We start from the raw sequence: 27,504 nt of genomic DNA on the forward strand, positions 1-27,504 counted from the left end.
TGAGAGTCCCATGGACTGCAAGAAGATCAAACCTCTCCATTCTGAAGGAAATCAGCCCTGAGTGCTCACTGGAAGGACAGATCGTGAAGCCGAGGCTCCAATACTTTGGCCACCTCATGAGAAGAGAAGACTCCCTGGAGAAGACCCTGATGTTGGGAAAGATGGAGGGCACAAGGAGAAGGGGGCGACAGAGGACAAGATGGTTGGATAGTGTTTTCGAGGTTACCAGCATGAGTCTGACCAAGCTGTGGGGGGCAGTGGAGGACAGGAGTGCCTGGCGTTCTCTGGTCCATGGGGTCACGAAGAGTCGGACACGACTAAACGACTAAACAACAACCAAACTTAAAACCATGGAGAGACCTGGTCTGAACAAAGACATTGGATTCTTATCTCATTATACATGACAAAGCCATTTTTCACCTTCTCACTCCTTGTTTTTTTCCTGTAAGACCTATTGCAGTCGTTAAGAGTCGTCAACAGGCTCATCACAGCTATCTGCCAATCACCCAATCCCACCACCCTTCTGAGTAATACCCCTCCCCACCTTCTCACTATATGGAAGGGTCTGGTGACTTCTGTTTCAGTGTATCTGAAGAAGTGTGCATGCACACGAAAGCTCATACCAAGAACTGACTTAGTTGGTCTTTAAGGTGCTACTGGAAGGATTTCCATGTAACTTTCAGGGCGGCTGCAAAGCTTTCACCGCGGAAGAAAAGGCAGCCGCAGGTGCGGAAGTCCCGCGCGCGGGGCAGCGCGATTCTCCGTGCTGCAAACCGCCCTGGGATCTAGTAAGTTCCAACACGACTTGAGACCCATCAGAGGCGCTGAAGAGCCCAGGCGCGCTGCAGGAAGACCGGGGCTGGCTTGGATGCGCGCCCCGTGGCGCTTCTGCGCGCGTCCTAGGAGAGGGTGGGGCGCGTCTCTGCGCGCGCGCGCGCGCACGCGGGGCGGGGAGCGAAGTCTGTCTCCGTCGAGGAAGGTGCGCAGCGCGGCGACCTCGCGTTTTCCGCGGAGAGACGGTGGGTGCGGGTGCGTCAAGTCCCGGGGGAGTCGGGAGGGGCCTCCCACCTCTTTCGCCTTCGCGCGCAGAAAGCGGCTGTTTGGCGGCGCCTCCGCCCCCGCCCCCCGCTCACTTGCGCGACCCCCTCGGGGAGCTTGGCCGCGCGTGGGAAGGCGGAGGGGCGCAAACGCATGGCTGGGAAAGGAGCCCCGGCTGGCTGCTGCGCCGGTGCTCCGCGGGGGCTGGGGGGCCGCCCTGCGCGCTTTGGCCGGGGAAGCGCTCTTGGGAGCTGCTTGCCAGCGAACCTGTCGGATTGCGCAGTCCCTGGAAGTTGGCCTGGGGCGCTGCCTTGCATAACCTGCTCACGAAAGCAATGGCACGAGAGGCAGTGGACGTGTCAACAGGCCCATAAACCAGCTGCTCCTTCTTGTATCTAAGCCAGTGTTTCCCAACCTTTGGTCTCCAGCTGTTTTTGGACTACAACTCCCATCATCCCTAGCTAGCAAGACCAGTGGTCAGGGATGATGGGAATTGTAGTCCAAAAACAGCTGGAGACCAAAGGTTGGGAAACACTGATCTAAGCACCCCTGGTAGCTTTCTTTGTGCAGGGTCGAAGTTTATTTACAATGACCAAAGGCAGTTCCAGTATCCAGTCAGAGAGAGAAAAGGGAAAGTTTTTAGCAGCAGCAACCTCTCTTTTAAAGGTAAAGGGACCCCTGACCATTAGGTTCAGTCGTGGCCAACTCTGGGGTTGCAGCGCTCATCTCACTTTACTGGCCAAGGGAGCCGGCATACAGCTTCCGGGTCATGTGGCCAGCAGGACTAAGCCGCTTCTGGCGAACCAGAGCAGCGCACGGAAACGCTGTTTACCTTCCTGCCAGAGCGTTACCTATTTATCTACTTGCACTTTGATGTGTTTTCGAACTGCTAGGTTGGCAGGAGCAGGGACCGAACAACGGGAGCTCACCCCGTTTTGGGGATTCGAACCGCCGACCTTCTGATCGGCAAGTCCTAGGCTCTGTGGTTTAACCCACAACACCAGGAGCTGTTAATGTACACTGAGAGGATGGCTCTGTTATCCTCCACAAGTAACTTTTGAAGGATTTCTTCTTTTTTGAAAAGGCATTTGTTTTGAATGATTTTTGGGTTTGCTTACAGAACATTGCATGTTAAGATGGCATCTGTCAGTGATCAGGAAAAGGTCAGCTCTTGGAACACTTTGGTGCTCCCAGACCTACCCAGTGGACCGCTGGATGCCTACCGGAAGAAAGCATCCTTCAACTGGAAAGAGATGGCACTCTTCGTAGAGGAAGAAGATCTCCTCCGTTTTAAAGTAAGGCTTAGAATAATATTTCTTTAAAAACGATGTTGCAAATTAAACACAGTCTGCCATAACCCCCCTTAAAGTATCCAGTATGTACCATTAAATTCTGGTTCCTGTGAGGCCTGTCTGGCCAAGGTATTCACATGGCCAGGGACCTTTTCTTAGGTCAAGAGAGCCATGATCCTTGATAAACAGGGATTTGAGGTGTTTCTGTTTTTGTCAGTGTAAATGGCCGTCCAGCAAGTTACTTTACATTTTGATAGGACTGTGCATGATGTTCATGCTTAAAGGGTTTTCCATCTAGGACTGGATAAAAACAATATTCTCAAAAATATTGGAAGCCTTTTGAGGAGGGGATAGGTTTATTTTGTATTGTGTTTTTGATCTGGAGGAAAACCACACAATTATATTGGTATAAAATTGAAATTATGCACTTCTTTATCAGATCCAAACTTCTACTACTTTTAGTGCAGTACATGAAATGCAATATCTATAATAATGATTCAAAGAGCTTTTAATCAGTGAGGCAACATTTGGATGTGAACTTATGTAATATTGCTTTTAAGATGGTTGACATTTATTAAGTTTTAAACGGCTTCCTGATTGTCCTTGTTCTTGTACATTTCTTATGGCATAGGGAAATGACTAAATGTGTTAATATATAAAATATGAATACTTCAGTTCAATGATAAATTCAAATCTGACGTTCAACTATTCTGATGTGTTTCTTCCATGAAGAACAGAATATTCTCAGCTTTTGAAAATGACCCTCTCTTTGCTCGTCACACTGGAGAAGAATTACCTCTTGAGAAATACCGTGAACTAACCTTCCTCCGCTGTAGGAAACTCTTTGAATATGATTTTCTACGGCTAGAAGACATAATTGAGAAACCATTAAGAGTTGTAGCGCTGATCACTTGCCTGGGCATGTATGACTGGTCTCTAGGAGCCAAATATGTGCTAAATTCCCAGGTATGTACAATGCAGGTGTAAGCTCCTTTATAGATTTCCTTAAAGACTCAAGCCTACTAGCAAAGCATTCCATTTTTATTTTGGATAAATATTTTTGGAGATTGCATCTGAGCTGCTCTATGTACGCTTTTGATTTAGAAGCTATAGTGGCTTGACACTTTTTTCACGTGGTAATTGTAGTGAAAACTTCATTGCTTGAACATAAGGTAAAGGTAAAGGTACCCCTGCCCATACGGGCCAGTCTTGACAGACTCTGGGGTTGTGCGCCCATCTCACTTAAGAGGCCAGGGGCCAGCGCTGTCCGGAGACACTTCCGGGTCACGTGGCCAGCGTGACATCGCTGCTCTGGCGAGCCAGAGCCGCACACGGAAACGCCGTTTACCTTCCCGCTGGTAAGCGGTCCCTATTTATCTACTTGCACCCGGAGGTGCTTTCGAACTGCTAGGTTGGCAGGCGCTGGGACCGAGCAGCGGGAGCGCACCCCGCCGCAGGGATTCGAACCGCCGACCTTTCGATCGGCAAGTCCTAGGCGCTGAGGCTTTAACCCACAGCGCCACCTGCGTCCCTTGCTTGAACATACACCCTCCATAATAGTCTATTGATATTTGTTTTTAATTTCTTTTTGCTTTTAAATTGCTTTTCACTTATTATTATTTCACGCGTTTGCTTCATGCTATGTATTTTGGGGTTGCGAACGTGGCAAACCCGGAAGTGTATACACTGCGTTCTGTGCACTTCGCACATGCGCAGAAGCGCTCTATTGCACTCCGCACTTGTGCAGAAGCGCCGCTCTAGTTGCGGACTTTTTGGGGTGCGAATGGCACCGCGAAACGGATCGTGTCCGCAACTAGAGGTACCACTGTATCATTATTATTAGTATTGAATTTATATACCACCCTATACCCGGAGGTCTCAGGGTGGTTTTAGGATGTTATTCTTGTTGGGAAACTAGCCCCCTCGGGAGAGGCTGGCCTCTCTCTCCGCTCCCGGAGCCTGTTTACCTGTGATCTTCCTCTGGCTGGCATCCCAGACAGACCAGGGAGATCTTGATAGGCGACATCTCCCAGTGGGGAAGATGCACACCCCCTTCTCCCCTTTCACAGGGGAAAGAAGAATAGTCAGAAAGTCCTTTTACATCTTGTTTATTTCTGACTGTACAACTCTACAGAAAACATGTCCGATCAGTTCAAACTTCTCCAAGTAGGTGACTCAGACTTCCTTTACAAACGCAATAGGAAGGTCTCATATTACACACTGAACAAAGCCTTGTGTATCCCGTCAACTGCCTTGAAGATTCTTTCCCAGGAATAGCCACATCATGTGATGTAAACAAGCTGCCAGTTTGCAGCTGCGATGTACTCATATTGTAATACTTCTTTGGTTTTACGGTATATTTTTATATGGTTGAAAACCATTGTGATATGTTTTTATGATACAGTGGTATATAAATATTTTTATAAATAAATAAATTTATAAAACTGGTATCAGAATTATAAACCATTATCTCATCATGTCATCTGATCATCTAACTGTGAGAAATGATTAAACTACTGTTTCTCTACTTTTATTTAAACCATTTCCCTGTGTTGATACAGACCTTGGTCAGATTCTGACTGAAGCTAACAGAATTGCACTGTCTCCTTTGGGTTTAAGCTAAGCTGGTTTTTGTCATACAGGGAGCAAAGCAGACAGTTTACAAAACCTCCTAGTCGCTTACAGCAGTGATCTGAGCTGGCCAAGAAACCTTTAGGGTTAAGAAGCACCTAATGGTGTAAAGAGTTATGTAGAATCTTCCTCAAGTTCTCCCTTTTGGACAGACACGGATGGTGCCACACAGGCAGAATTCCCACCTGACATTCCATTACTGTTTTTATTATCAGTTGCTTGCTGCCTAAAAGCAGGGCATTTTTTCCGGGGGAACTTACAGGAACACTGTTCCGGCACCTCGCAGGTGGGCGCCATTGCCATTCTAAGAGAACGAGGGAGGTGTTCATGGTGAGTTCCGGCATCTCTTTTTCTAGAACAAATAGCACTGCCTGAAAGGTCTCCAAGCAACTTACTTTAAAAAAAAATAAAAATGCTTAGGTCTGGCAGATGTTTGCGCTTCTATAAACCCTTTTAAACAAGTAGTATCATTATTCTGACACCAGTGGGCAGCAGTGCCTTGAACACAAAAGTCCTGATGAATAGGAAGAATAAACACTCCCCAGCTTCCCATTAGGAGGAGGAGGAGGCAGGATGGGAAGACCTGAAACATGGTATGTCTCTTGGTATGTCCCACGGAGGTCCTTACGGTCTTCAAACAAAAACATCTTGGAGGTCCCGGGCCACAGGGAGCTTACGCTGGCCTCAACCAGAGCCAGGGCTTTTCGGCTGTGGCCCTGATCTGGTGGAACGCTCTGTCCCAAGAGACTAGGGCCCTGCGGGACTTGACATCTTTCCGCAGGGCCTGCAAGACAGAGCTGTTCCACCAGGCCTTTGGCCAAGGCACAGCCTGACCCCCTCCTTTGGTAATCCTCACAGAACTCTAGCCCAATGGTTGCCATTAATTTGATTTGAACTGATTTTATAACGAATTAATTTTAGAATGCTGTATTATTTTACTGTTGTTAGCCGCTCTGAGCCCGGCTTTGGCTGGGGAGGATGGGATATAAATACAATATTATTATTATTATTATCGTTGTTGTTGTTGTCGTCATCGTCGTCGTCATCATCATCATCATCATCATCATGGCAGTGGAAGGATTTACCTCTATATCTTCACTAGATCTTTACCAGAGCCTTTGCGTGTCAAAGGTTGAAAACGAACACCTTCCATGTTTGATTTTATTGTGATTGTCAAACTTACTCAACAGTTCAATTCAGCCTCATCACCCTTTTGGGATCAATGGATGTGTCCTGGGGACATATTTTCATGGCTCCTGCCCTTCTTTTCATGTTGGGTGTGCGATCACATGCATCCTGGGTGTGGCCAACACATCCTTTTGGGACGGAGTGGTTCTGGTCATCTTGAAAGAGGCAGTGATCCAGCCACTCCCAGAAAAAATCACCCTGGGCCCATTGCTTTGTGACGACTACTGCCCAGTTGCAAATACCCCCTTTTTGGGATGGTGGCAAGTGCCCTACGATGAAACCTGTTTTCTTCACCGGCCTTGAGAAGATACTGTACTATTGCTTAATAATAATCCAGAGATCAAGGAATCATTCATTTTTATTTTCATTATTTCACTTTGCAGCTGAAACCAGGAGGAAAATTATTTTCTTGTAATGAAGTTGTGTTTCCTGATGCAGAATAGCGTAAAATATCACAGAATAGCATTTTCTCCTAGGAAGGGAGCAACTTAATACTTGACTTGTGGTTTGAGCTGTGAGCAGTGATGCTTTGCTATCTCAAATCTTTATTGAACATGTCATTTTGACCCCTTCCTCTACTTTAACAAAAAGGTTTTTACTATTTATCATTTACATCAGCTAATTGTCTTTAATGTTTACAGGTGTTCAAAAGTGCAATTGAGAGTTCTGGCTCTGGAAGACATGAAGAATTTATTAAAGATAATGCAAATATGAAGGTACTCTTTAAACTACCTAAATCAATCTTTGCTTTAAAATACAGTATATATACTGCCACTAATTTTGAGTTAATGGTGTTTCTAAAAACAAGATTATTAGCTACGTATTCTAATGAAGCAATATCTGCAAATCTCTTGTAAAATAGTATCTCATATGGAGTTACTTCATTTTGATTTACTAGTTCTTCTCTGTTTCTGTCGGAAAACCATAATTAAAGTTTCTTACAGTGGAAGTGATGAATTATCTGGATCAGTTTGCTTATTCATCATTTATGAAACTATTGCAGGATCATCAGCACCAATATCTAATACAAATTTATAAGGCAATAGTTCAAGAAGTGCCTTGCAGCATCAAATCAGCAGAGTGCAGTCCTTCAGCACAAAGCCACAAACTTACCTGTCCAAAAGATGCTCACCTTGCTTCAGTTAAGGGTGATGCAGGTAGAAGCAGGATTCCACATGCGTATCCCAAGCTGTATACGTCAATTCTGTGTGCATGACCCCTATTCCCACAACCAAACAGTTTTCAAAAGGTGTAAACTTAGCCAAGGGATGAAAAGCCTGTTGCCATGTAGATGTTGTTGAACTCCAGTTCCCACTAACACCAGCTACTGCAACCAGCAGTCAGAGATTATGGGAGTTGTAGTCTGGCAACATGTACAGGGCCACAGAATCCCCACCCTGGCATAAAAAAAAATGTTCAGAAAGGGAAGTAGTGCTTCTCTGAACAGTGGGATTTGAGAAAGCTGATCCTCCTTCTAAAGGACTCTATGCACACTCCTTTGGATAAAGCAAAGAGTTTTCTTTTAACTTCTTAAGGAAACTTTTTCATTTTGTGTTTTTTCACTGTTAATACATTGACTAAGCTTTGGATCAGGCATAGGCAAACTCGGCCCTCCAGATGTTTTGGGACTACAGTTCCCATCACCCCTGAGCACTGGTCCTGTTAGCTAGGGATGATGGGAGTTGTAGTCCCAAAACATCTGGAGGGCCGAGTGTGCCTATGCCTGCTTTGGATTTTGCTTGTTGCTGTGGTGACCTGGTGTTAACATTTACCTTTTGACTTGATCCTAAACGTTTACACCTGTGAATTGTAATATAAACTCTGAGCTCAGATGGGTGGGAGGAGAGGGAAAGGAGGAACTGCCCTGAGATTTGCAGATGAAGGGCGGTATCCAAATTTAATAAATGGCTAAAAAATGATAAATATAGTACATTTCAGGGCTCACTTTAGAGCTGCTGCAGCCTCACAATAGCCATGTGTGGCCACCTGTCCCTAACCCAAAATCATATGGTGCCAGGGGTGTGGGACAAGCACAGCCGTGGCCTCAAAGGGAAAACCAGGAGGCAGATGACAATCCAGATAATTCATTTGCGTTACGATGCTGCCCTGCTGCTCGCTGCTTCCAAGCAGGACCAGTTCCAGTCAGGAACTCTTGACAGTAGCTGTAATCCTTGCTCAAAGAAGGATGCTGGCATTGCACTGGGTGCCAAATTTAAACAGCATCCTAATGGCAACATTTTTCCACCTTCGCCGCATCAAGCAGTTGGTCCCTTACTTTTCCCGCCCTGACTTGGCCACAGTGATCCATGCGACGGTCACCTCCTGGCTTGACTACTGTAATTCGCTCTATGCGGAGCTGCCCTTGAAGCTGTCCCAGAAACTCCAGCGGGTGCAGAATGCTGCAGCGAGGCTCCTCACGGGGTCTCTGCCATGGGAGCATATTCACCCAGTGCTTTTCAAGCTGCACTGGCTCCCGGTGGAGTACAGGGTCAGATTTAAGGTGCTGCTTTTGACCTTTAAAGCCCTTCACGGCCTAGGACCCTCGTACCTATGGGACCGCCTCTCCCGGTATGCCCCACGGAGAGCCTCGAGGTCCATAAATAGCAACACCCTAGTGGTCCCGGGCCCTAAGGAAGTTAGATTGGCTTCAACCAGAGCCAGGGCCTTTTCAACTCTGGCTCCGGCCTGGTGGAACACCCTGCCTCATGAGACCAGGGCCCCGCAGGATCTGATTTCTTTCCGCAGGGCCTGTAAGACAGAGTTGTTCCGCCTGGCCTTTGGCTTGGAGCCAATTTGATTCCCTCCCTCCCTCTCTTTTTTTTTTCTTTTTTCTTTTCCTTCTCCTCCTGCGATGAGGCTACATTTTAATATTTTAATGTTCCATTATTTTAATGTTGTATTTTATTTTTGTTTTTAAGTTTGTAATCATTCATCTTGTTTTTATTATTGCTTGTAAGCCGCTCTGAGCCCGGCCTTGGCTGGGGAGGGCGGGGTATAAATAAAAAATTATTATTATTATTATTAATGCAAGCCCTGCAGCTTCCAGAAGGGATCAAAACTTCAGTTGAGAGCTCCTGAGTGGAACTGATCACGCCTGGAAGCATTTGGCATGCATTTCTGCAGAGATCAGATCCACCTGACAGGAGCTTGAAAGATGGGCACACCCCACACCCGACACACACACCTGTCAAATGCAGTCTGCAGAGGGTTGTCCCCTTCTTGTCCTAGCCTGCCAGAGGAGATGAGCTTTCCCAACGGGCAGCCGCTGGTCAGTGGGTGACCTCTACCCGGCTGCAGGGCAGTGTGCACACTCTGAATCATTTGAGGACTAGACTTTGAAGCTCACAGATGAACATCTTTAAGTTTGTAAGCTGGAGCTCCAGGGCAGCTCTTTTACAACAGAGATCCCCCATTGCCCTAATGTTTATGCTACCCCGGTTTGAATCATATAAGTTCTTACTCAGTTTGTGTCTTTTGTCTCCAGAACTTTGGATGTTTTGCTCTGACTGAATTAAGCCATGGCAGCAATACCAAGAACATGCGGACTACTGCTAGATATGACCCGACTACGCAAGTTAGTACCAGTGCCCTGTAAAGTTCTCTAATATTCTTCACTTAACTTTTTATTAAAATAGGACATTGTACTTCTGAGAAGATGGTACAAGGGCCCTGAGATGCTTCCGGAGCCCTTATGCAGTAAGCAGGGCGGAGGGCAAGGCCTGATCCAGACAGGCCACTGTATTGGGACCTGCCATGGAAGAGCCCTACCCTTCAGCCTCACTTTGCTGCTGGTAAATAGTTTGGAAAAGAGCTCCATGACTGTGGTGGAGTGGTAAAAAGAAAAATGCCTCTGTGGCTTTGTTCGAAGCCTTTCTCCTAAAATGTACGTATTGTTTACTCCTGTGAAACCATTTTCCGTTGCGTTTCTGTCCTGCTCACTGAGGCTGCAGTCCTGTGCCCATTTAGAAAGCCCCGCTGAACGCCAGGTAGACAGGGGTTGTGCTGCGACAGCACAGAACAGAGGTTGTCAATAGATTCATCCAACTTCATATTTCAGAGAAGATATACAGTGTGTTTAGAATTTTCTCCCCATCCCCCTCTTATCAACTATGTAGGAATTCATTATTCACTCACCGGATTTTGAAGCAGCAAAGTTCTGGATTGGCAACATGGGGAAGAATGCAACTCATGCAGTTGTCTACGCACAGCTATATACTCCGGATGGCCAGTGCCATGGATTGCATTCCTTTGTCGTACAGGTGAGAATGAATTCATCTAAATCTAGAATATTGGAATAAGCCAAGAGCTTTTTCATTAACCTGGATCATTGGTGGCATTTGCCTATTACTATTTCCTAGTTGTAAACACTTTTTGTGGAACGGTCACTTGCTAGCCTGGGAATTGCATAAGATCACTCTGGCATCAATAAAGGTGTGTGGGGTGCTTAAAATGTGTCCCTCTTCAGGCAAACATCTTTCTACTGGGTATGAAATACTTGCAAGTGCCCTTGCCCTGGTTTGGCCAAGCAGAAAGTAATGCACAACCCAATGCAAAACTAGATCCACCGAGGCTTGAATTTGCTCTCAACATTGCTCCCTCTGTGTGCGTTTGGACAGTAGGTTCAGAGACACTGCAGCTGTAGATGAGCACAGCTCTGTGCTGCTGAGTCCTGTGTTACTTTAGACCCATGAAGATGGGGAGCATCATGTGCCCTTGTAGCAGATTAAAAAATATTTCTCTGAAGGACATCTGACAGTGCAATCGTACAATGAGCTGTGTACTGAGAGACATCATGAGCCCCATAGAAGCGCCTGTGGGGAAATGTGAAGTTTGTTGTGTATTGGGTTTTAGGTGGGTTCTCCCCACCCTAGTGCTGCATGGTTCCCAGTTACACTTATTTATGTGAGAGAAAGTGAAGGGGTCTACTTAGACACCCCTCTGGTGAGTACATTTCCCCCCAGCCTCCAATAACCCCAGGAGAGGAGAAGTATATTCACTTCTCAGCTTAGGTATTGTCCCAGGGAACTATGTGAGAGCCCTTTAGATCATAGCTATATAATCCAACCAGTTGCATGCATTGAAACAGATGTGCACATTTTTCTAATTAATTGTATAGAGTTCTGAACCGGAACAAAAAGGTGGTTCAATGACTTCTTGTAAATGTTTTAATGGAGGCATTTGTTACAGATCCGAGATCCGAAAACGCTTCTTCCCATGCCAGGGGTGTTGGTTGGTGATATAGGTAGAAAACTTGGGCAGAATGGATTAGATAATGGGTAAGTTTAAACCAAATACTCTGATGTTGCAAAAGTTACAAGTCACTTCTGCAGACCTCGCGAACAGAAATCCTAGCATGTGCATCGCACAGGGAAAGGACCTTCAGGTTGATCTGTCCCAGTCTGAGATGGTTCAAGCACATTGCCGCATCATTGTGTGCCATTACATGAAAGAGTGGAGAGAAGCTTTGGAATCTCACAGTCATCTCTGCTCCCTCTCAAGGAATGATTGCAAAACCCAAACATTTTTTCAAAGTCAACTAAAAGATAGTCTAAAGAGCAGAAATATTCCAAATTGGAGAGTGGTACAATTAATTCAGGACGTGGGTGGCGCTGTGGTCTAAACCACAGAGCCTAGGGCTTGCCAATCAGAAGGTCGGCGGTTCACATCCCTGCAATGGGGTGAGCTCCCGTTGCTCGGTCCCAGCTCCTGCCAACCTAGCAGTTCGAAAGCACGTCAAGTGCAAATAGATAAATAGGTACCGCTCCGGCGGGAAGGTAAATGGTGTTTCCGTGCGCTGCTCTGGTTCGCCAGAAGCGGCCTAGTCATGCTGGCCACATGACCCAGAAGCTGTATGCTGGCCCCCTCAGCCAATAAAGTGAGATTAGCGGTGCAACCCTAGAGTCGTCCATGACTGGACCTAACGGTCAGGGGTCCCTTTACATTTACCTTTTACAATTAATTCAGTAATGCAGTTTCATTCTATTGTATTTGAAGGAACAAGACCACAAAGCAGAAATAATTTTAGGATCAAAAACTTCGGCTAGTAGAAAAGCTAAGGGCTGTGCAAACCCATTTATATGCCAAAAAGTATGGAGATTGCCCACCTTCCACACCACTTGAGCAGTAAAGATGTTCTGCAGACTCTCTCCTTCTTGCCTATGGCTTAGACTTTCTGCAGTCAGGGTGCTCCCTTGGCCTGTCAGCAAATGCTCTGCAGGTTGGGTGGACAATGTCTGAAGTGCACAGTTCCTGCATGTGCTTACAAGCCCACCAAGCAAAACTATCCATACATGTTATTAAACTACCGCATAGTGGCCTAGTGGCACAGAACTACAGCTGTGTCACCAGCGCAAAGCAAAGGCTAAAGCGCGAGCAGAATCCATAACACAAGCACACGAGAGATTAACAGATTGCATATGCACAGCCTATTATGGACAAACATTTAACAGGTGTTCTAGAAAACCCTCATTTTATAGGTTGGAAGCACTGAGTTGAAGAGTCTGGTCCTAAGGATGACCGGCAAAGCTTCAAAACAAATGCAAATCAGATTGAGCGAGGAAGTGAACCAAGACACTGACTGTGGATTATTTGTGGAATTTACTTTCTAGAAAATACGTGTTGCTCACTGTCACTTCCTTGCGTTACACTCACGCGCATATGCACACACACAAACCCATCACCTGCCAAGAGACAGCTGAATTGTGCTGCACATAGTTTTCCCGATTGCTTCCTTTAAAATAACACAACTAGTAAATTGTAGCAGTGGTTACAGCTGTTAATGGGGAACAGCCCCCTCCTGCAATTTTTCCATATTTTCCCCTGAGCCTTCACATCTCCAGGGAGGCCTATAACCAGAACTGAAATGTAAGAATGATAGAGTTAAATCACATGGAGCCAACCCTGTGCCTCCAGATGTTGAACTCCTGTAACCCCAGCCACATGGATGATGGATCTCGTAGTGCAACAGGACCTGTTGACTGCAACCGAAAGTGCCCCATGCAGCGTGATCCTTCTCACGCTGCCCCCTGCAGCGTGCCCCCTGCAGCTGTTATTCTGAAAGGAGAAGCAGACACACTAAATGCATTCATGCATTTAAGATCATGTCTGCTCTTGGTTCTCTGAAACTAATAACTGTCTCTGTATTCAGCATTTGATTTATACAGCTCATCGGATGTGCAGGTGTTATCTTTTAATTCATTCTTTTTGGATTGGCAGCTTTGCAATGTTCCACAATGTCAGGATACCCAAAAGGAACTTGCTGAACCAAACCGGAGATGTCACAGCTGAGGGAGCGTATGCAAGTGCCTTCAAGGTATGAATTGTGTTTAACTAACTTCCATGTGCTTAATGCAAAACTTAATTGCTCTTAACTAAGGATTCCTTTTATTGCCTAATCCGTTTAGTTCTTCCTCACATGCTCTCCAGAGTTTATCGCAGTATAATTAACAACATAAACACAATATTATACTTTGAATGTTTACACTTGGTGTACTTGGGGAGAATTTGCCGGGTACAAAACGTTCAAACAAATCCTTAAAGCCTTTCTGCTTATCCTATCTTATTTCTCCAGGATCGCAAGCAGCGTTTAGGAGTTTCTCTTGGTGCTTTGTCCAATGGAAGAGTTATGATTATATCCATGTCTGTGGTCAATTTAAAGCTCGCCATATCAATAGCAATTCGCTTCTCAGCTACCCGGCGCCAATTTGGACCAACAGATGATGAAGAAATACCTGTTCTTGAATACCAAATGCAGGTGAAAATCTAAAGTGCTCTTTAAAACCCTGAAGTGCTAGATTTTGCACCCAGTGAGACTCTTAATTAAACATAAGACTTAGACATAGTCTAACACCTTAGAAACAAACATCCTCCATGAACAAGGATAACTGTTTGGTTGGAACTGGATGGTGGCTCCTTGTTAAATGAGGAGGGATGCTTTTGTTTTGCTATTTGGAGTTTTAAAAACCCTGGCTCAGAAAAATCCAAAGTAGTGCTTGCGGAGGAGGGCTGCAGGGGCAGAATAAAGCAGGATTGTAATTTTTTTTACATGCCACCGATTGGACTGGGTTGTACCAGCCACTCTGGGTGGCTTCCAGCAAATTATAAAACCACAGTAAAACATCACACATTAAAAACCTCCCGATACAGGGCTACCTTCAGATGTCTTCTAAAAGTCAGATAATTGTTTATTTCCTTGACATGTGGTGGGAGGGTGTTCCACAGGGTAGGTGCCACTACCAAGAAGGCCCTTTGCCTGGTTCCCTGTAACCTCACTTCTTGCAATGAGGGAACCACCAGAAGGCCCTCAGAGTGATCAATCACTGAAAGAAGGTTAAGAAAATTACCACTTTTACAAAGGGGACAAAAATGTCTCCTCTGTGTGTTTTAAAGGTGTTTTAAAAGGATGTGTATCTCTCAGTTTTTCCTCATGCAAATTTCATTTTTGTTCCAGCAATGGCGCTTGCTGCCGTATTTAGCAGCCACCTATGTCTTAGACCATTTCTCCAAAATGTTGTTCATAAACTCCATAGAATTCCACATAGGTCTCCTCATGAAGGACAAAAGTCCACAGCAGGTAAGGATTTGTCAGTAATTTTTCGTTATAAGCCATTGCGTGGGAAATGAGTTGGTCCATTATTGGACTGGCAGGATTCAAGCATTCCGCTGTCTGAAGAGTGTACCTATTCTGCTCGCCAGAGGGCTCTAAACGCTTTGCAGCCCAGAACATGGCAACTTGCACCCCAATTTCATGAGAGGAAAACAGTAACTATATTGCCAGCTGTGGGAAAATGCACAGCACTGTTACCTTTCTGAATATGAGCAAAACACCCAGTTCTGTATGCACAACAAATTTCACAACAACAAATATAGCCTATTGTTTCTTCAGTGCCTTCTTTTTATATAAAGTTTTTTTATTACTGTGAAATCAAAAGTACAGTTGATAAAGTACTTAATCAAAGTTACACAACATGGGAGCAGTACAAAGGTTGTATTTTCCAAATAAATAGTGAGAAGATAATGCAGTAAAGAAGAAGACATCATGAAAGCCAAATTTTATTATTTGTTTGGGGAAGAGCATCTTGTAATATCTGAATTACATTTTAATTAACTGTGAAACAGGTTGTTCTTGTTGTTTTGTTTATCTTTAAACATTTTAAATTGTTCTTAATGATACATTTAATATTCTTGTAAACTGCCTAGAGGTTTTACCGTATTACAATCAAGCGGTATCTAGATTTTGTTAAATAAAATAAATAGTCTTGGTTTACCTCAACTGAATCTCTTCCTCTTTTACATTCCTTCTCTTCTTCCCTGATGCATTTTCATTTATTCTTTAAAACACATCACTTATAAGCATGAAGGAGGGGCACGGATTTTGCTAGGCTTTTAATTTCTTTTAACTGCATCTATAAATTTAATAGTACAGTGGTGCCTCGCAAGACGAAAAGAATCCATTCCGCGATTCTCTTCGTCTAGCGGTTTTTCCGTCTTGCGAAGCAAGCCCATTGACGGCTTAGCGCTTTTAGCGGCTTTTAGCGGCTTATCGGCTTATCGGATAAGCGGCTTAGCGGCTTAGAAAAAGGGGGGGAAAGGAAAAAAACCCCGCAGGAACTCGCAAGACATTTTCGTCTTGCGAAGCAAGCCCATAGGAAATTCGTTTTGCGAAGCACCTCCAAAACGGAAAACTCTTTCATCTAGCGAGTTTTCCGTCTTGCGGGGCACCACTGTACAGTAATTTTACAGTTGAGCCCTTTTGGGGGGAGGGAGGTGTTGCATGTTCTAAACGCACAGACACTGAGCTGTATTCTCTAAAGAGCAGGAAATTGCTAGTACGTTTGTTGGTAATCCTGCTTGTTCAGTTTCCCACAGTTGTTGGCAGTGCTTTTTTTTCCTAAAAAAATGTTTAGGGGTACTCTCATTTTCCTACTCATGTTGAAATACTGCCCCTCAATGAGGCCAAACTTAGATTCACAAAATGTTTAGGGGTATGTGTACCCCCAAGTCCCCCCAGAAAAAACACTGGTTGTTGGTAACCCAGAAGCCTGCACAAAGAGGCTTAGAGTTGAGCATTTACGTCAGGGGGCGGCAACCTAAGGCCCATGGACCACAAGCGGCCCACAGGGGTTGTTTAACTGGCCCACGATCCGAACCGAGCTGCTCGCTTGGCGAGTCCCCGCGTGCTGCACTAAACCAGCACGAGGTGGGGACTTGCTTCCACATTGCTGGAAATTGCGTCTGCGCATGCACAGATGCCGGAAATCACGTCTGTGCAGATGGCGAAAATCGCGGGCACGAGCGCACACACACGATCTGGCCCACCGAGGGATCTCCGCTGGAGTGAACCAGCCCAGGCAAGGTAAACCTTGCCAACCCCTGATTTACATCCTTGGCCTCTGGTTTGGCCTGTCATAGCTGCTCTGCTCTGTGCTGAAGTTGATGGTTCCTCAGGCCTAGGAGGACCCAGAAGGGTTAATCCAGCATGTTGGCTGTTGTGTTCTATATTCATTGTTCGCTCTGGTTCTACTAGGCGGAACTCGGGCGTGAAATCCATGCTTTATCTACTTCGGGGAAACCGCTGGCCTCCTGGCTGACTCAACAAGGAACTCAGGAATGCAGAGAAGCTTGTGGAGGACATGGCTATCTGGCCAGTAAGTGAACTTGACGGATAATTGTTTCCCATAATTGTCAGTAAGTGGTTTTATAAAATTTTAAATCACAAGCACAGCTCGCTGATACAAGGTTCCTATATGTTAACTGTTCTTTCCAAAAGTGAATCGGCTGGGTGATATCCGTAACGACAACGACCCAAATTGCACCTATGAAGGAGACAATAATGTTCTGCTACAGCAAACTAGCAACTACTTATTGGGCTGGATGAACGCCAAACACCAAGGTTAGTATGTAGAACTTGGATGTTGCACTGACTCAGAGGCCCACCAAGTGGAGACAGGGTAAAACTGCCAGCAGATGCAGTTGTGTGTTTGCAAAGTTGAACTACTGCATTCCTATCAGTGTTTCTATTGAAATGGTGGTCAGCACTCAAGCACCCTGTTTTTAACTATTCTTAGTACTGTTTGGGGTCACAATGGCCTTACTTGAACTCTTAATTTGAGTTCGTTGGGCTCCGTAGATGCAACTGTTAGTGTCTTTGATGGTTTTAATTTTAGAGGTGAGAGAAACCTCCCAATCAGAAACTGAAATATTTCCAAAAAAGCAGTGCAAGCAGAAATCCAGAAGTCCACAGTTTTTAGAACAGACCCAAAAGTTAAAAGCTAGGCTTTGTTTTCTCAAAGAGTGTGTGTAACCTGCTATCAGTAGCACCTGGTATGGCACCTGGTATGGGCTTAACTCAGCCTGTGGTCTTTGTTTGAACAAGCTTGGTTTTTCCTCCTCTCACTGTTTTGCGTAACAGCTTGCCATATTTTTGTGACCTTTTTGCTTGATTCTGATAAAGGCAATACCCAACTGTGGGCTTTGCGGTCTTGATGCATTTTAGAGGTTTCTCATGGAATCTGGTTCAAGATCTAGCTTGGACGCCATCCTTGTTCCTTCGGGCAGGTTTTGGACTTTCACTGAGGGTGACCTGTAACTTTGCTGCCTCACAACTAAGCATGCACATCCTGTAGAAAGCATGATTTTTAACACACATTGGTGTGGGTACTTAATTAGCACCCATAATATTCTGTGGTTTGGGAACCTGGGTCAACTCTTCTTGAACTCATCCCAAGCAGAATAAAAACAAGGTACTTAGTGTGAAACAGTAGTCTGTGCTCCCTGGTGTCCTCAAACAACAGAACAGCAGTCTAATTGTCATGTGAGAATACCAGGGAGGGCTGACTACTGTTTCACGCTGAGTACCTTGTTTTTATTCTGCTTAGGGTGAGTTCAAGAAGAGTTGACTCAAGTTCCTAAACCAATTAACTTAAAACGTAATTTGAATGTGATGCAATGAGGCTAAGGAGTGCACAGTTGTGCATCATGTGCAAAATACAGGTTAATAGAAGTTGTTTTTAAGGCTTCCAACTTAGAAATAAAAGGGCCGTGTCTCAGAAGCATAGATGTGTTAAAGAGTTTGCTTGGTTGAAGTTGGAGAAATGGGGGAAATAGCTTAATCAGATTATCCACGCTGAATGCACCGATGAGCAGATTTTTGACTTGCATTGACTTTCAAAGCCATTAGTGCGTAGACATTAACACACTTTGACTTGGTATTTAGTTTTCGTATCATTGGCATTTCAGACAAAGGTCCTATTGCTTCACCATTGGGATCGGTAGATTTTTTGGAAGACTGTGATCATATTCTCTGCCAGAAGTTCACAGTGTCAAATGTTCAAGACTGCATGGATTCTTCTGGTAACTGTTCAAATTGCATCTCTTGTCATGTGCTTATAATTTTGAGTGTGGCCCCTTTCCCCTACAAACCGTTGACTATTCTTCCTTTCAGGGCTTGCGGTTAAGTCCTTGTGCATTCTCTCTTCCCTTCAATTCACACACCAGCCCCCTGGGCTTGTTATGGCAAGTACCAGTTTAGAGGGTGGGTTGCTAGAGGAAGGTTGTCCCATCTTGGAGACAGTAGAATGGGAGGGAACATCTTGACATAATAAATTTTAAATTCTTTTGTAGAGATTGACTGAGATTTTGATGACTGGAGCTTTATGCCATATGTTACAGTGGAAACGAAAACTCTGTGAGGAGCGAATGGGCTTGAGGCATGGGAACAAGAGAGCATGTAAATCAGCAGGGAAAAGGGGACCTGTGTGCGGATGATGCCTGGGAAAGACGTTCAGTTGTTAGTGATGAACATGAGAGTAGAGAAGATACTGCTTTGGAGATGAAGGAGAATACAGTCTTACATAGGAAAAATGGGGCTTTGAAGTGCTCATGAATTAGTTCACTAGCCTTAAATAGAAGTATCAAAAATGAAAGCAAGTCTATCCTCTATTAGTTGGTATAATGCCAAATTATTTCTTCTGTCTTTATATGTACAGCAAGTTGTTGGGGTGGAGCAGAGGAAGGACAGCTAAGTTTCAGCAGCAAAATATTTAATTTTGTGGATGCTTTTCAACCTTATTTCTGCAAAACGCAGACTGTGCATTACAGAAACTCAGATTCTGATGCAATCTATCAGCATCATTTGCCGTCGGCTTTATAAGGATTTTTTTATCATTTTATCTTGAATGAAAACATTAAACCTTTGACCTTTCTTTTTTCAGTACTTCTGAGAGGATACAAGTGGCTGGTTTGTTACTTGCTCCAAGAGAGTTTCCAGAAGCTGAGGAACCAAGAAAAATGTGGTTGCAATGAATTTGAGGCAAGGAACAACAGTCAGGTAAACACATTGTATGATTTTATGTTGTGGACCAATTTCATGCACGGGGCTATTTTAATGGATGTTGCCCTTTTCCGCTGCCTCTCCCCTACACATACGCACTATACATTGCACACTTCCTTTCACAAAAATATGAAAAGTAAAGCACCTAGGACCTCAAACTCAGCTGGAGCTAAAGTTCATGCTTTGTTGTGCAGCAACTAAGTTAAAAAGAATAAACACTGCCATCAGGCTTACAGCCAAATAACCTCCTGCATGCATTTTTTACTTTAAAAGAAATAACTAGTGAGATTAACACCAAGTGGTGGAAAATGTGATCTACACATCAGGAGATTTCTTGTGTAATGAGCCACAACCTTCTTTCTCCCAAATGCTGGGCTTATGGAATGTGTCCAGGGCATCCCAAGTCCTGCATTAAGTTTTGTGTCCAGGCAGTAACAGTTCCTTCCCTCTCTATGACAACAATAATAATTCAGTTCCATGCCCACTATGCTATTGCCTTTCCTAAGAGCTTGAGGCAGAGAGATTCCAGTGAATATAGGAACAGGGATGGATTTAGGGCTTTGCAAGCGATGCTCATGCACTGGGTGCTTAGCCAAGGGGGCATCATCTCAGAGCCCAGTAAGTGAGGGACTGGGCTTTGGGAAGGAGGCACAGGGCTCTGAGAAGGTCCTAGGGTCCTCCTGCCTTTTCCCCAAAGCCTAGGTAGCACTTCCCAGCTTTGGGAAGGAGATGGGAGGGCTCTAGGACCCTGCCAGAGCCTGTGCCTCCTTTCCCAAACCCAGTACCTCACTTAGCCAGCTTTGGGAAGGCAGTGCAAGGGCTGGGCGGGGGGGCACCAAATTTTGGCCTCGCACATCGTGCTATAGTACTCAAGTCTGCCACTGGTGGGAAACGAGTATGACAAAAGCCTTTGGAAGAGAGTCAAAGGTAGAGAAGAGGTGCCGAGGACGGTTCCGAGTGAGTGTGGCTCAGGGTTGCTCCATCAGGAAGATAACAGAGAAGGAGCAGAGCATGAGAAAATAACAGGAGCAGAAAAAAAGTCCAGTGTTTGGACTGCCTCCAAAATGCCCAGGAGCTCCAGCGCATGAATGGGCATGTCAAATAGTGGGGGTAAGTCAGGAACAGATACTAGCGAGAAAAGGGGAAAGTGGGTCATGGTGGCAGACCAATCCAAATTAAGAGTTCATGAAGCTAGAGGTTGGAAATGGACGTTTCTAAAGAGCTGGAGGAACCAATATTATCACTTGGTTATGATGGTTCATCCTAGTTTAATATTTGCCAGGGTACCTACAGTTTATTAAATACAGCAGAGAGTCCCACAGTGCTGTTACTCATTAACGTAACACAGGGCTTCCTTGTTTGCTATAACAGACTAACACCATGTGATGTACAGTACCCCTGGAGGCAGGATCTCAAGGCCTTCCCAACCAGAACTCCAGAGACAGTGGCCTCGTTCTCAGGCCCAGCCACTGTAAGGAAGCTCCGGGGGAGGAACAAGAGAATTGCAGATAACGGATTAGTGATGAAAGTTGCAAGACGTGATGCCCAACCTTGCCTCATATTACAGAAGTGTCACGATCCGTCTTGCATACCTGTCCCCCTGAAATCGCATGAGAGATGTTCAAGCCGGGGTGCAGTCGTGTTGAGTTCTATATATGCCACCAGCATTCCTTCACACAGTTGCTTCAGAGTACAATCTGCATCACTTTTATGCAGCACAGATTGCCCTGAAGGATATAGAGAGGATAGTAAGAACGGGCCTTTCAACTTCCTTTTGGGTGCCTTTTACTTGATTGCTTTTGAACAGTTAGTAATCTTTGCCTGGATTTGTAGCTACAGTTGAATTTTTCTTTCTTTCTTTTTTCAAGGTGTACTATTGTCGTTCTTTAGCTATAGCTTTTATTGAGCACACTGTTTTGCAAAGATATCATGACTACGTTCACAGTTCCACCACACCAGCTAGCCTCCAGCCGGTACTGAAGAATATATGTTCGCTGTATGGATTATGGTCTTTAAATAAGCACATGGCAGTGCTCTACCAAGGTGAGATCAACATTCTGCCTACATGGTAAAATTTAGAATCTGCAAACACTTCAATGCCCTTACAAATTTACTACTGCATTTAAGTAAGTAAGTTCAGGCACCCAGTGTAGTTTCTGCACCAAGGAAGCTGTAAATGTGTTATACAGTTCTGGTCTTTTAGCCTCAGTCCTCTTCTATTGCACAGCTTGGGGGAGCTGTGTTTTAAGATACAATACTGAATTTCCTAAACCTTTTCTTCTGACATCCAGCCTCTTACAAAACTTGCCTTAAGCTGTGGAGTGCAATCTTCTTAAAGGCAAAACTAGCAAGGTAACTAAAGGCCCCATCTGCACTGCACATCTGAAGCAGTACCATACCACTTTAAACAGCCATGGCTTCCCTCAAAGCATCCTGGGAACTGTAGTTTGTTAAGTGTGCTGAGAGTTGTTAGGAAACCTCCATTCCCCTCACACAGCCACAGTTCCCAGAGTTCCCTGGGAAGAGGATCTGTTTGTTAAACCATTATGAGAATTGTAGCTCTGTGAGGAGAATAGGAACTCGGAAGGTAGAAAACAAAGTTTTTGCCTCAACTCTGTCTGTTCCTCCCAGGACTGTCGCTGACCATGGCCAGCTCAGCTTTGGCACTCGGCAGTATTCTTCCCTGTCCAGAGAGCGACAATGATGCGCTTGGACACCAGATTCCAAGTCCTCTTCCCATTCATCCATGAAGGGGAAACCTGCTCACTTTCAGATAACATTCTTCATACCCCACAGATCTAGCAGATTTTTTGATCCAAAATGAGTCCTTTAGCTTCATTATCATGATAAATATCTTTCAGGTGGCTACATTTCGGGTGCAGATGCTGGCAGATTTGTGCAAGATGCAATTTTAGAACTGTGTTCAAAGGTATGTTCCCTTTTGGCTTAAATATTATGCTAAGTAACTGTAGAATAAGAGTCCAAGGGCAGCAGGGGCCCCAGACTCTGAGCTTCCTTTAAACAAAAAGTGCAAGTCTCTAGCCTTTAGATTGAAAGCTATGAAGTAAAATGTGTGGGCATCATTCAAAGCAATTGGTTTGCAAGGTATATGAGCCTACTCTTGCCTTTCATTGTTGTTAGCTTATGAGTGAAGTCAGAGCTGTGATTTATGAGCACTACAGAGAAATTTGGAAGCATGCAGGCCCAAGTGAAAACCCCAAAATGACCTGGGACATCCTTCTTAGTGTTTTTTTTAGGAAACCCCCAAAAGAGTTGAGCTTCTTTTACACTTGATTCCTGCATTGCAGGGGTTGGACGCAATGGCCCATGAGGTTCTATGAAAATGAAAATTGGAGAAGATTATGGAGCTTTCCATATTAGAAATCTAAAACTGCTGGCTCTTAGTGGCTTGCCAAAATAGTTACACTACAGCTCTGTAGTTTATTTCTTGTTGTAGAAACCTAATCAGAATACCCAGTTTCTAGTCTAACTTTTTTTCCTGCACAGCTGAAGCAAGAGGCTGTGGCTTTGGTAGATGTGATTGCTCCTCCAGACTTCATTCTCAACTCGCCAATCGGCAGGGCTGATGGAGAGGTAAACAAGTCTTTTTGCAAAGCTCTGACTCAGGTTTACTGTGCCTCTTTTTGAACTTTGTGTTTTCAATATTTGTGCTCTGTTGTGTCACAGCTAGAAACTGTGTGTGTTTGGGAGTGGCAGAGAGGGAAGACCCACAGTCTAGCAGCATGAATATATGTTGCATTCTTCTGATGCTGGAAGTAAATCCACTTCAAACCGCACATTCCAGCCTTTCTGATCCTTGAGTTTGAAGCACCTCTGCTTGGGGAAAGTAACCGTTTTAGAAGAGGTGTCCAGGAAACCGTTCCACCAGGCCAAAGTAAATGAAGTAACTTAACAAACTGAAGAACTTTGACTGTAAGCACAGGCTACAGAGGAAACCATTTGATGTGCTCACCAGCTCTTTGATAATCTCGGAACCTGACCGCATTGTTCAGACTCTGCAGCTCAATTCAATTTAGCCATAATGTTCTTTTGAAATGATTTATCTGTTTATTTGCTCTAAACATTGGTCTTCTCCTTATGCCTTGATACCCACAAGTGGGCCCTAGCACAAGCTGTGGTGGCATCACCATTCCCTCTTTTTTTATCTAGCTTTTGGGGGTTTTAAGGAGAGAGGCAGAAATATGAACAGAAAATAATATAGTGCAACTGACTTTCGGGGTTGGTGTGTTGTGCGACAAGCACACAGAGTACCATGAGATTGAGTGTTTGGGGGGGAGGCTCGCTTAATTTCATTGTACACAGGTTGTACATTGACAATAAAGGTGGTATTCTTATTCTTATTATTATTATTATTATTATTATTATGAAGTTGAGAAACCCTGAGAAAGAGAGTGAGGGAAGGCAGAGCTCTTTTCCTTTCATTTGCTGCATAGAAAGGAGAATTTTAGCAGGACTTTTAGCCTCTGCTGAACGGCACCTGCAGAATTCTCTATTGTGTTGGATCACCCTAGAAAAGTTGTTGTTGTTGTTGTTTAGTCATTTAGTTGTGTCCGACTCTTCGTGACCCCCTGGACCAGAGCAGCCAGGCACTTCTGTCTTCCACTGCCTCCCGCAGTTTGGTCAGACTCATGTTAGTAGCTTCGAGAACACTGTCCAACCATCTCGTCCTCTGTCGTCCCCTTCTCCTTGTGCCCTCCATCTTTCCCAGCATCAGGGTCTTTTCCAGGGAGTCTTCTCTTCTCATGAGGTGGCCAAAGTATTGGAGCCTCAGCTTCAGGATCTGTCCTTCCAGTGAGCACTCAGGGCTGATTTCCTTAAGAATGGAGAGGTTTGATCTTCTTGCAGTCCATGGGACTCTCAAGAGTCTCCTCCAGCACCATAATTCAAAAGCATCAATTCTTTGGCAATCAGCCTTCTTTATGGTCCAGCTCTCACTTCCATACATCACTACTGGGAAAACCATAGCTTTAACTATACAGACCTTTGTTGGCAAGGTGATGTCTCTGCTTTTTAAGATACTGTCTAAGTTTGCCATCGCCTTTCTCCCAAGGAGCAGGCGTCTTTTAATTTCGTGACTGCTGTCACCATTTGCAGTGATCATGGAGCCCAAGAAAGTAAAATCTCTCACTACCTCCATTTCTTTCCCTTCTATTTGCCAGGAGGTGATGGGACCAGTGGCCATGATCTTCGTTTTTTTGATGTTGAGCTTCAGACCATATTTTGCACTCTCCTCTTTCACCCTCATTAAAAGGTTCTTTAATTCCTCCTCACTTTCTGCCATCAAGGTTATGTCATCTGCATATCTGAGGTGGTTGATATTTCTTCCGGCAATCTTAATTCCAGTTTGGGATTCATCCAGCCCAGCCTTTCGCATAATGAATTCTGCATATAAGTTAAATAAGCAGGGAGACAATATACAGCCTTGCCGTACTCCTTTCCCAATTTTGAACCAATCAGTTGTTCCATATCCAGTTCTAACTGTAGCTTCTTGTCCCACATAGAGATTTCTCAGGAGACAGATGAGGTGATCAGGCACTCCCATTTCTTTAAGAACTTGCCATAGTTTGCTGTGGTCGACACAGTCAAAGGCTTATGCATAGTCAATGAAGCAGAAGTAGATGTCTTTCTGGAACTCTCTAGCTTTCTCCATAATCCAGCGCATGTTTGCAATTTGGTCTCTGGTTCCTCTGCCCCTTCGAAATCCAGCTTGCACTTCTGGGAGTTCTCGGTCCACATACTGCTTAAGCCTGCCTTGAAGAATTTTAAGCATAACCTTGCTAGTGTGTGAAATGAGTGCAATTGTGCGGTAGTTGGAGCATTCTTTGGCACTGCCCTTCTTTGGGATTGGGATGTAGACTGATCTTCTCCAATCCTCTGGCCACTGCTGAGTTTTCCAAACTTGCTGGCATATTGAGTGTAGCACCTTCACAGCATCATCGTTTAAAATTTTAAATACTTCAGCTGGAATATCATCACTTCCACTCACCTTGTTATTAGCAATGCTTTCTAACGCCCTAGAAAAGAGATATGGGTAAATGTAAAGATACAGGGAAACTATTAAATGAAGGTCTCATTGTGCCTCTTTGAGATCAAGGTGACACCACTGCAAAGACTGAACATTTTGGAAATGAATGCTGTTGCTGAAACCATTTCTGTTTTTCTCCCCCTCCAGCTGTATAAAAACCTGTGGAGCACCGTTCTTCAAGGCAATAAGGTGTTGGAGAGGCCATCCTGGTGGTCAGAATTTTGTACTAATAAACCTGTTGTAGGTAGGCTAAGATCAAGAATGTAAATGTAAATTGGAGAGGCTCAGCGAGGGCGTAGATAATTAATCGTAATCTGAAATTATTAGATAAAGGATCATGTTGAAGAAGGTAATTTTTGTGGAGGAAAGGCCTTTGAAATAGCATTTCAGCCCGTTTCCATGACTACTGGCACAGTGAGGGATAGTGCAGCCTAGTTTACACTTTTCTCACTTGCATCAGCCGGTCAGGACTTGCGGAAATGAAGTCACTTTAAAATGGGCTGCTACTCAGAGCCTGAAGTGGCCATGATAGTTGAAGTCTGAATTCCAGGTATGGAAATAGCTATAACAAATTGAAGGGAAATTATACCTTTGCAAAGTCAGCAGTGTGCTCTGTTCATGTAAACTTATGTAGTTCCCTTAGAGTTCCTGCAGAGGCCACAAGAGGCACTGGGCATGCACAATTTCGCCCAAAGACCTAAAACAAGTTCACTCTCCTGGAATACAGAGCAGATAAGGACTTTCTCACTTTGATTAATTGTCGTATCTTGTACATCTGTAGTCAAATGTTTTTAGTTTCTTGTTTAATTCATGGTCCAATTGAAGTTAATGAAAATGTTGAACTTTATATCACCTTACCAGCAGTCTGCATTTTATCCGCACTTTTTAATTTTAAGTGTAAGTTGGTGTCAGAAAATCCTAGTTTAGTATCTGTGAAAGATAAACATAATATATGTTATACCTGCTACATATTTTGGGGGGAATGTTTTGTGCTGACAAGATACAGCAAATGTTAACAATGATGAATAAAATAGTTTTATTTTATATGCATTTTTTTAAATCCATAAAATTAGTGAACATTTCTGCTTTAATTTTCTGCTACACTATTGGTTCCCTTTAAAAGGATAAACACGCTGAAAATAAAAAAAGCAGTTTGAAGTACAATCTTGAATGCTGAGTGCAGAAACCTCAGCCTCTCACAAGGATCTTTTCTGTTCACACTGTTCATAAGACCGTTGTTGTTTTTAACAAGGTAAAGTCAGCATGTTATTTCACAAGATGACTTTGATAGATGTCAGAGAGAATGGCTTCAACCTTACCTCTTCCTGACCTCTAGTTTTTATGTGCAGAGAATGCACACAAGAGCATTCGGTCATTTCTGCAGCTTGTGTCCACAAACACATTGGCCACCTCCAGGAAAAACAAGTCACAAATTCTCACTGCACACTCTGAATCCAAATATTGCGTGGAACGCTTTTATTATTTATCCCTATGCCTACTACCTCCATTACCTGATAAGCAACACTTGGATATATACCCCTACCAACAACCGGCACTGGGATATACTTCTGCAGTTTTGCAAAAGCTTATCTGCTTCTTCTTTTCACAAATCACTTTTGATGACAAGCACCTTTTACAAATCTGGAAACAGAGTCAGAGATTTTACTGATTACCTGCAAAATGTACAATAACAGAATTGTGGCCTATTATCCAAGTGGACTTGCCACCTCCAGGTTTTACTTACTGCAGGTTCATACATGGAAGTCACATTTATTTCCTGTAGGATCATGTCAATCAGCACGCAGTTTGAGCATTAACCATCACACAGTGCTCTACCTGTTTGGTTTCCACTATGCTCTAGTTCTTGTCTTTAAAGAATGCAAACATAGGGACACGAAGACCAATTGAGTTTTAGGTTTTTTTCTATAGGAAACCTGAGAAAATGGGTTCCTCAGTTTTATTTCCTGGGATTTCTGCTG

General features: G+C 44.2%; 1 protein-coding gene across 4 annotated transcripts; it reads left to right on the top strand.

Moving 5' to 3' along the window:
- The first annotated feature begins 658 nt into the window (after positions 1-658).
- On the top strand, positions 659-26,569 carry ACOX3 (acyl-CoA oxidase 3, pristanoyl). Of its 4 annotated transcripts, none has more exons than XM_079991561.1 (18): positions 659-726; positions 2,159-2,333; positions 3,063-3,296; positions 6,791-6,865; positions 9,634-9,723; positions 10,265-10,408; positions 11,337-11,425; positions 13,365-13,461; positions 13,720-13,902; positions 14,599-14,721; positions 16,675-16,795; positions 16,918-17,040; positions 18,387-18,500; positions 19,361-19,476; positions 21,348-21,522; positions 22,341-22,408; positions 22,987-23,073; positions 25,673-26,569. In XM_079991561.1, exons 2-18 carry the CDS (start codon positions 2,175-2,177, stop codon positions 25,790-25,792), a joined length of 2,118 nt encoding a protein of 705 aa, XP_079847687.1. In that variant the 5' UTR covers positions 659-726; positions 2,159-2,174; the 3' UTR covers positions 25,793-26,569. The 4 variants fall into 4 exon arrangements, with proteins under 4 accessions (XP_079847687.1, XP_079847690.1, XP_079847688.1 ...); XM_079991564.1 differs by lacking the exon at positions 659-726 and adding an exon at positions 934-1,019; XM_079991562.1 differs by lacking the exon at positions 659-726 and adding an exon at positions 966-1,029.
- The last annotated feature ends 935 nt before the right edge of the window (positions 26,570-27,504 follow it).

This window comes from Podarcis cretensis (assembly GCF_951804945.1).
Source record: "Podarcis cretensis genome assembly, chromosome: 9".
Taxonomy (NCBI): domain Eukaryota; kingdom Metazoa; phylum Chordata; class Lepidosauria; order Squamata; family Lacertidae; genus Podarcis; species Podarcis cretensis.

Bases quoted from the DNA above. Each gene is read 5' to 3' on its own strand.
- ACOX3 (XM_079991561.1), top strand. From the start codon at position 2,175: ATGGCATCTGTCAGTGATCAGGAAAAGGTCAGCTCTTGGAACACTTTG. The intron at 16,796-16,917 runs GTAAGTGAACTT...TCTTTCCAAAAG, and splicing joins AGGACATGGCTATCTGGCCA to TGAATCGGCTGGGTGATATC. The intron at 23,074-25,672 runs GTAAACAAGTCT...CTCCCCCTCCAG, and splicing joins TCGGCAGGGCTGATGGAGAG to CTGTATAAAAACCTGTGGAG.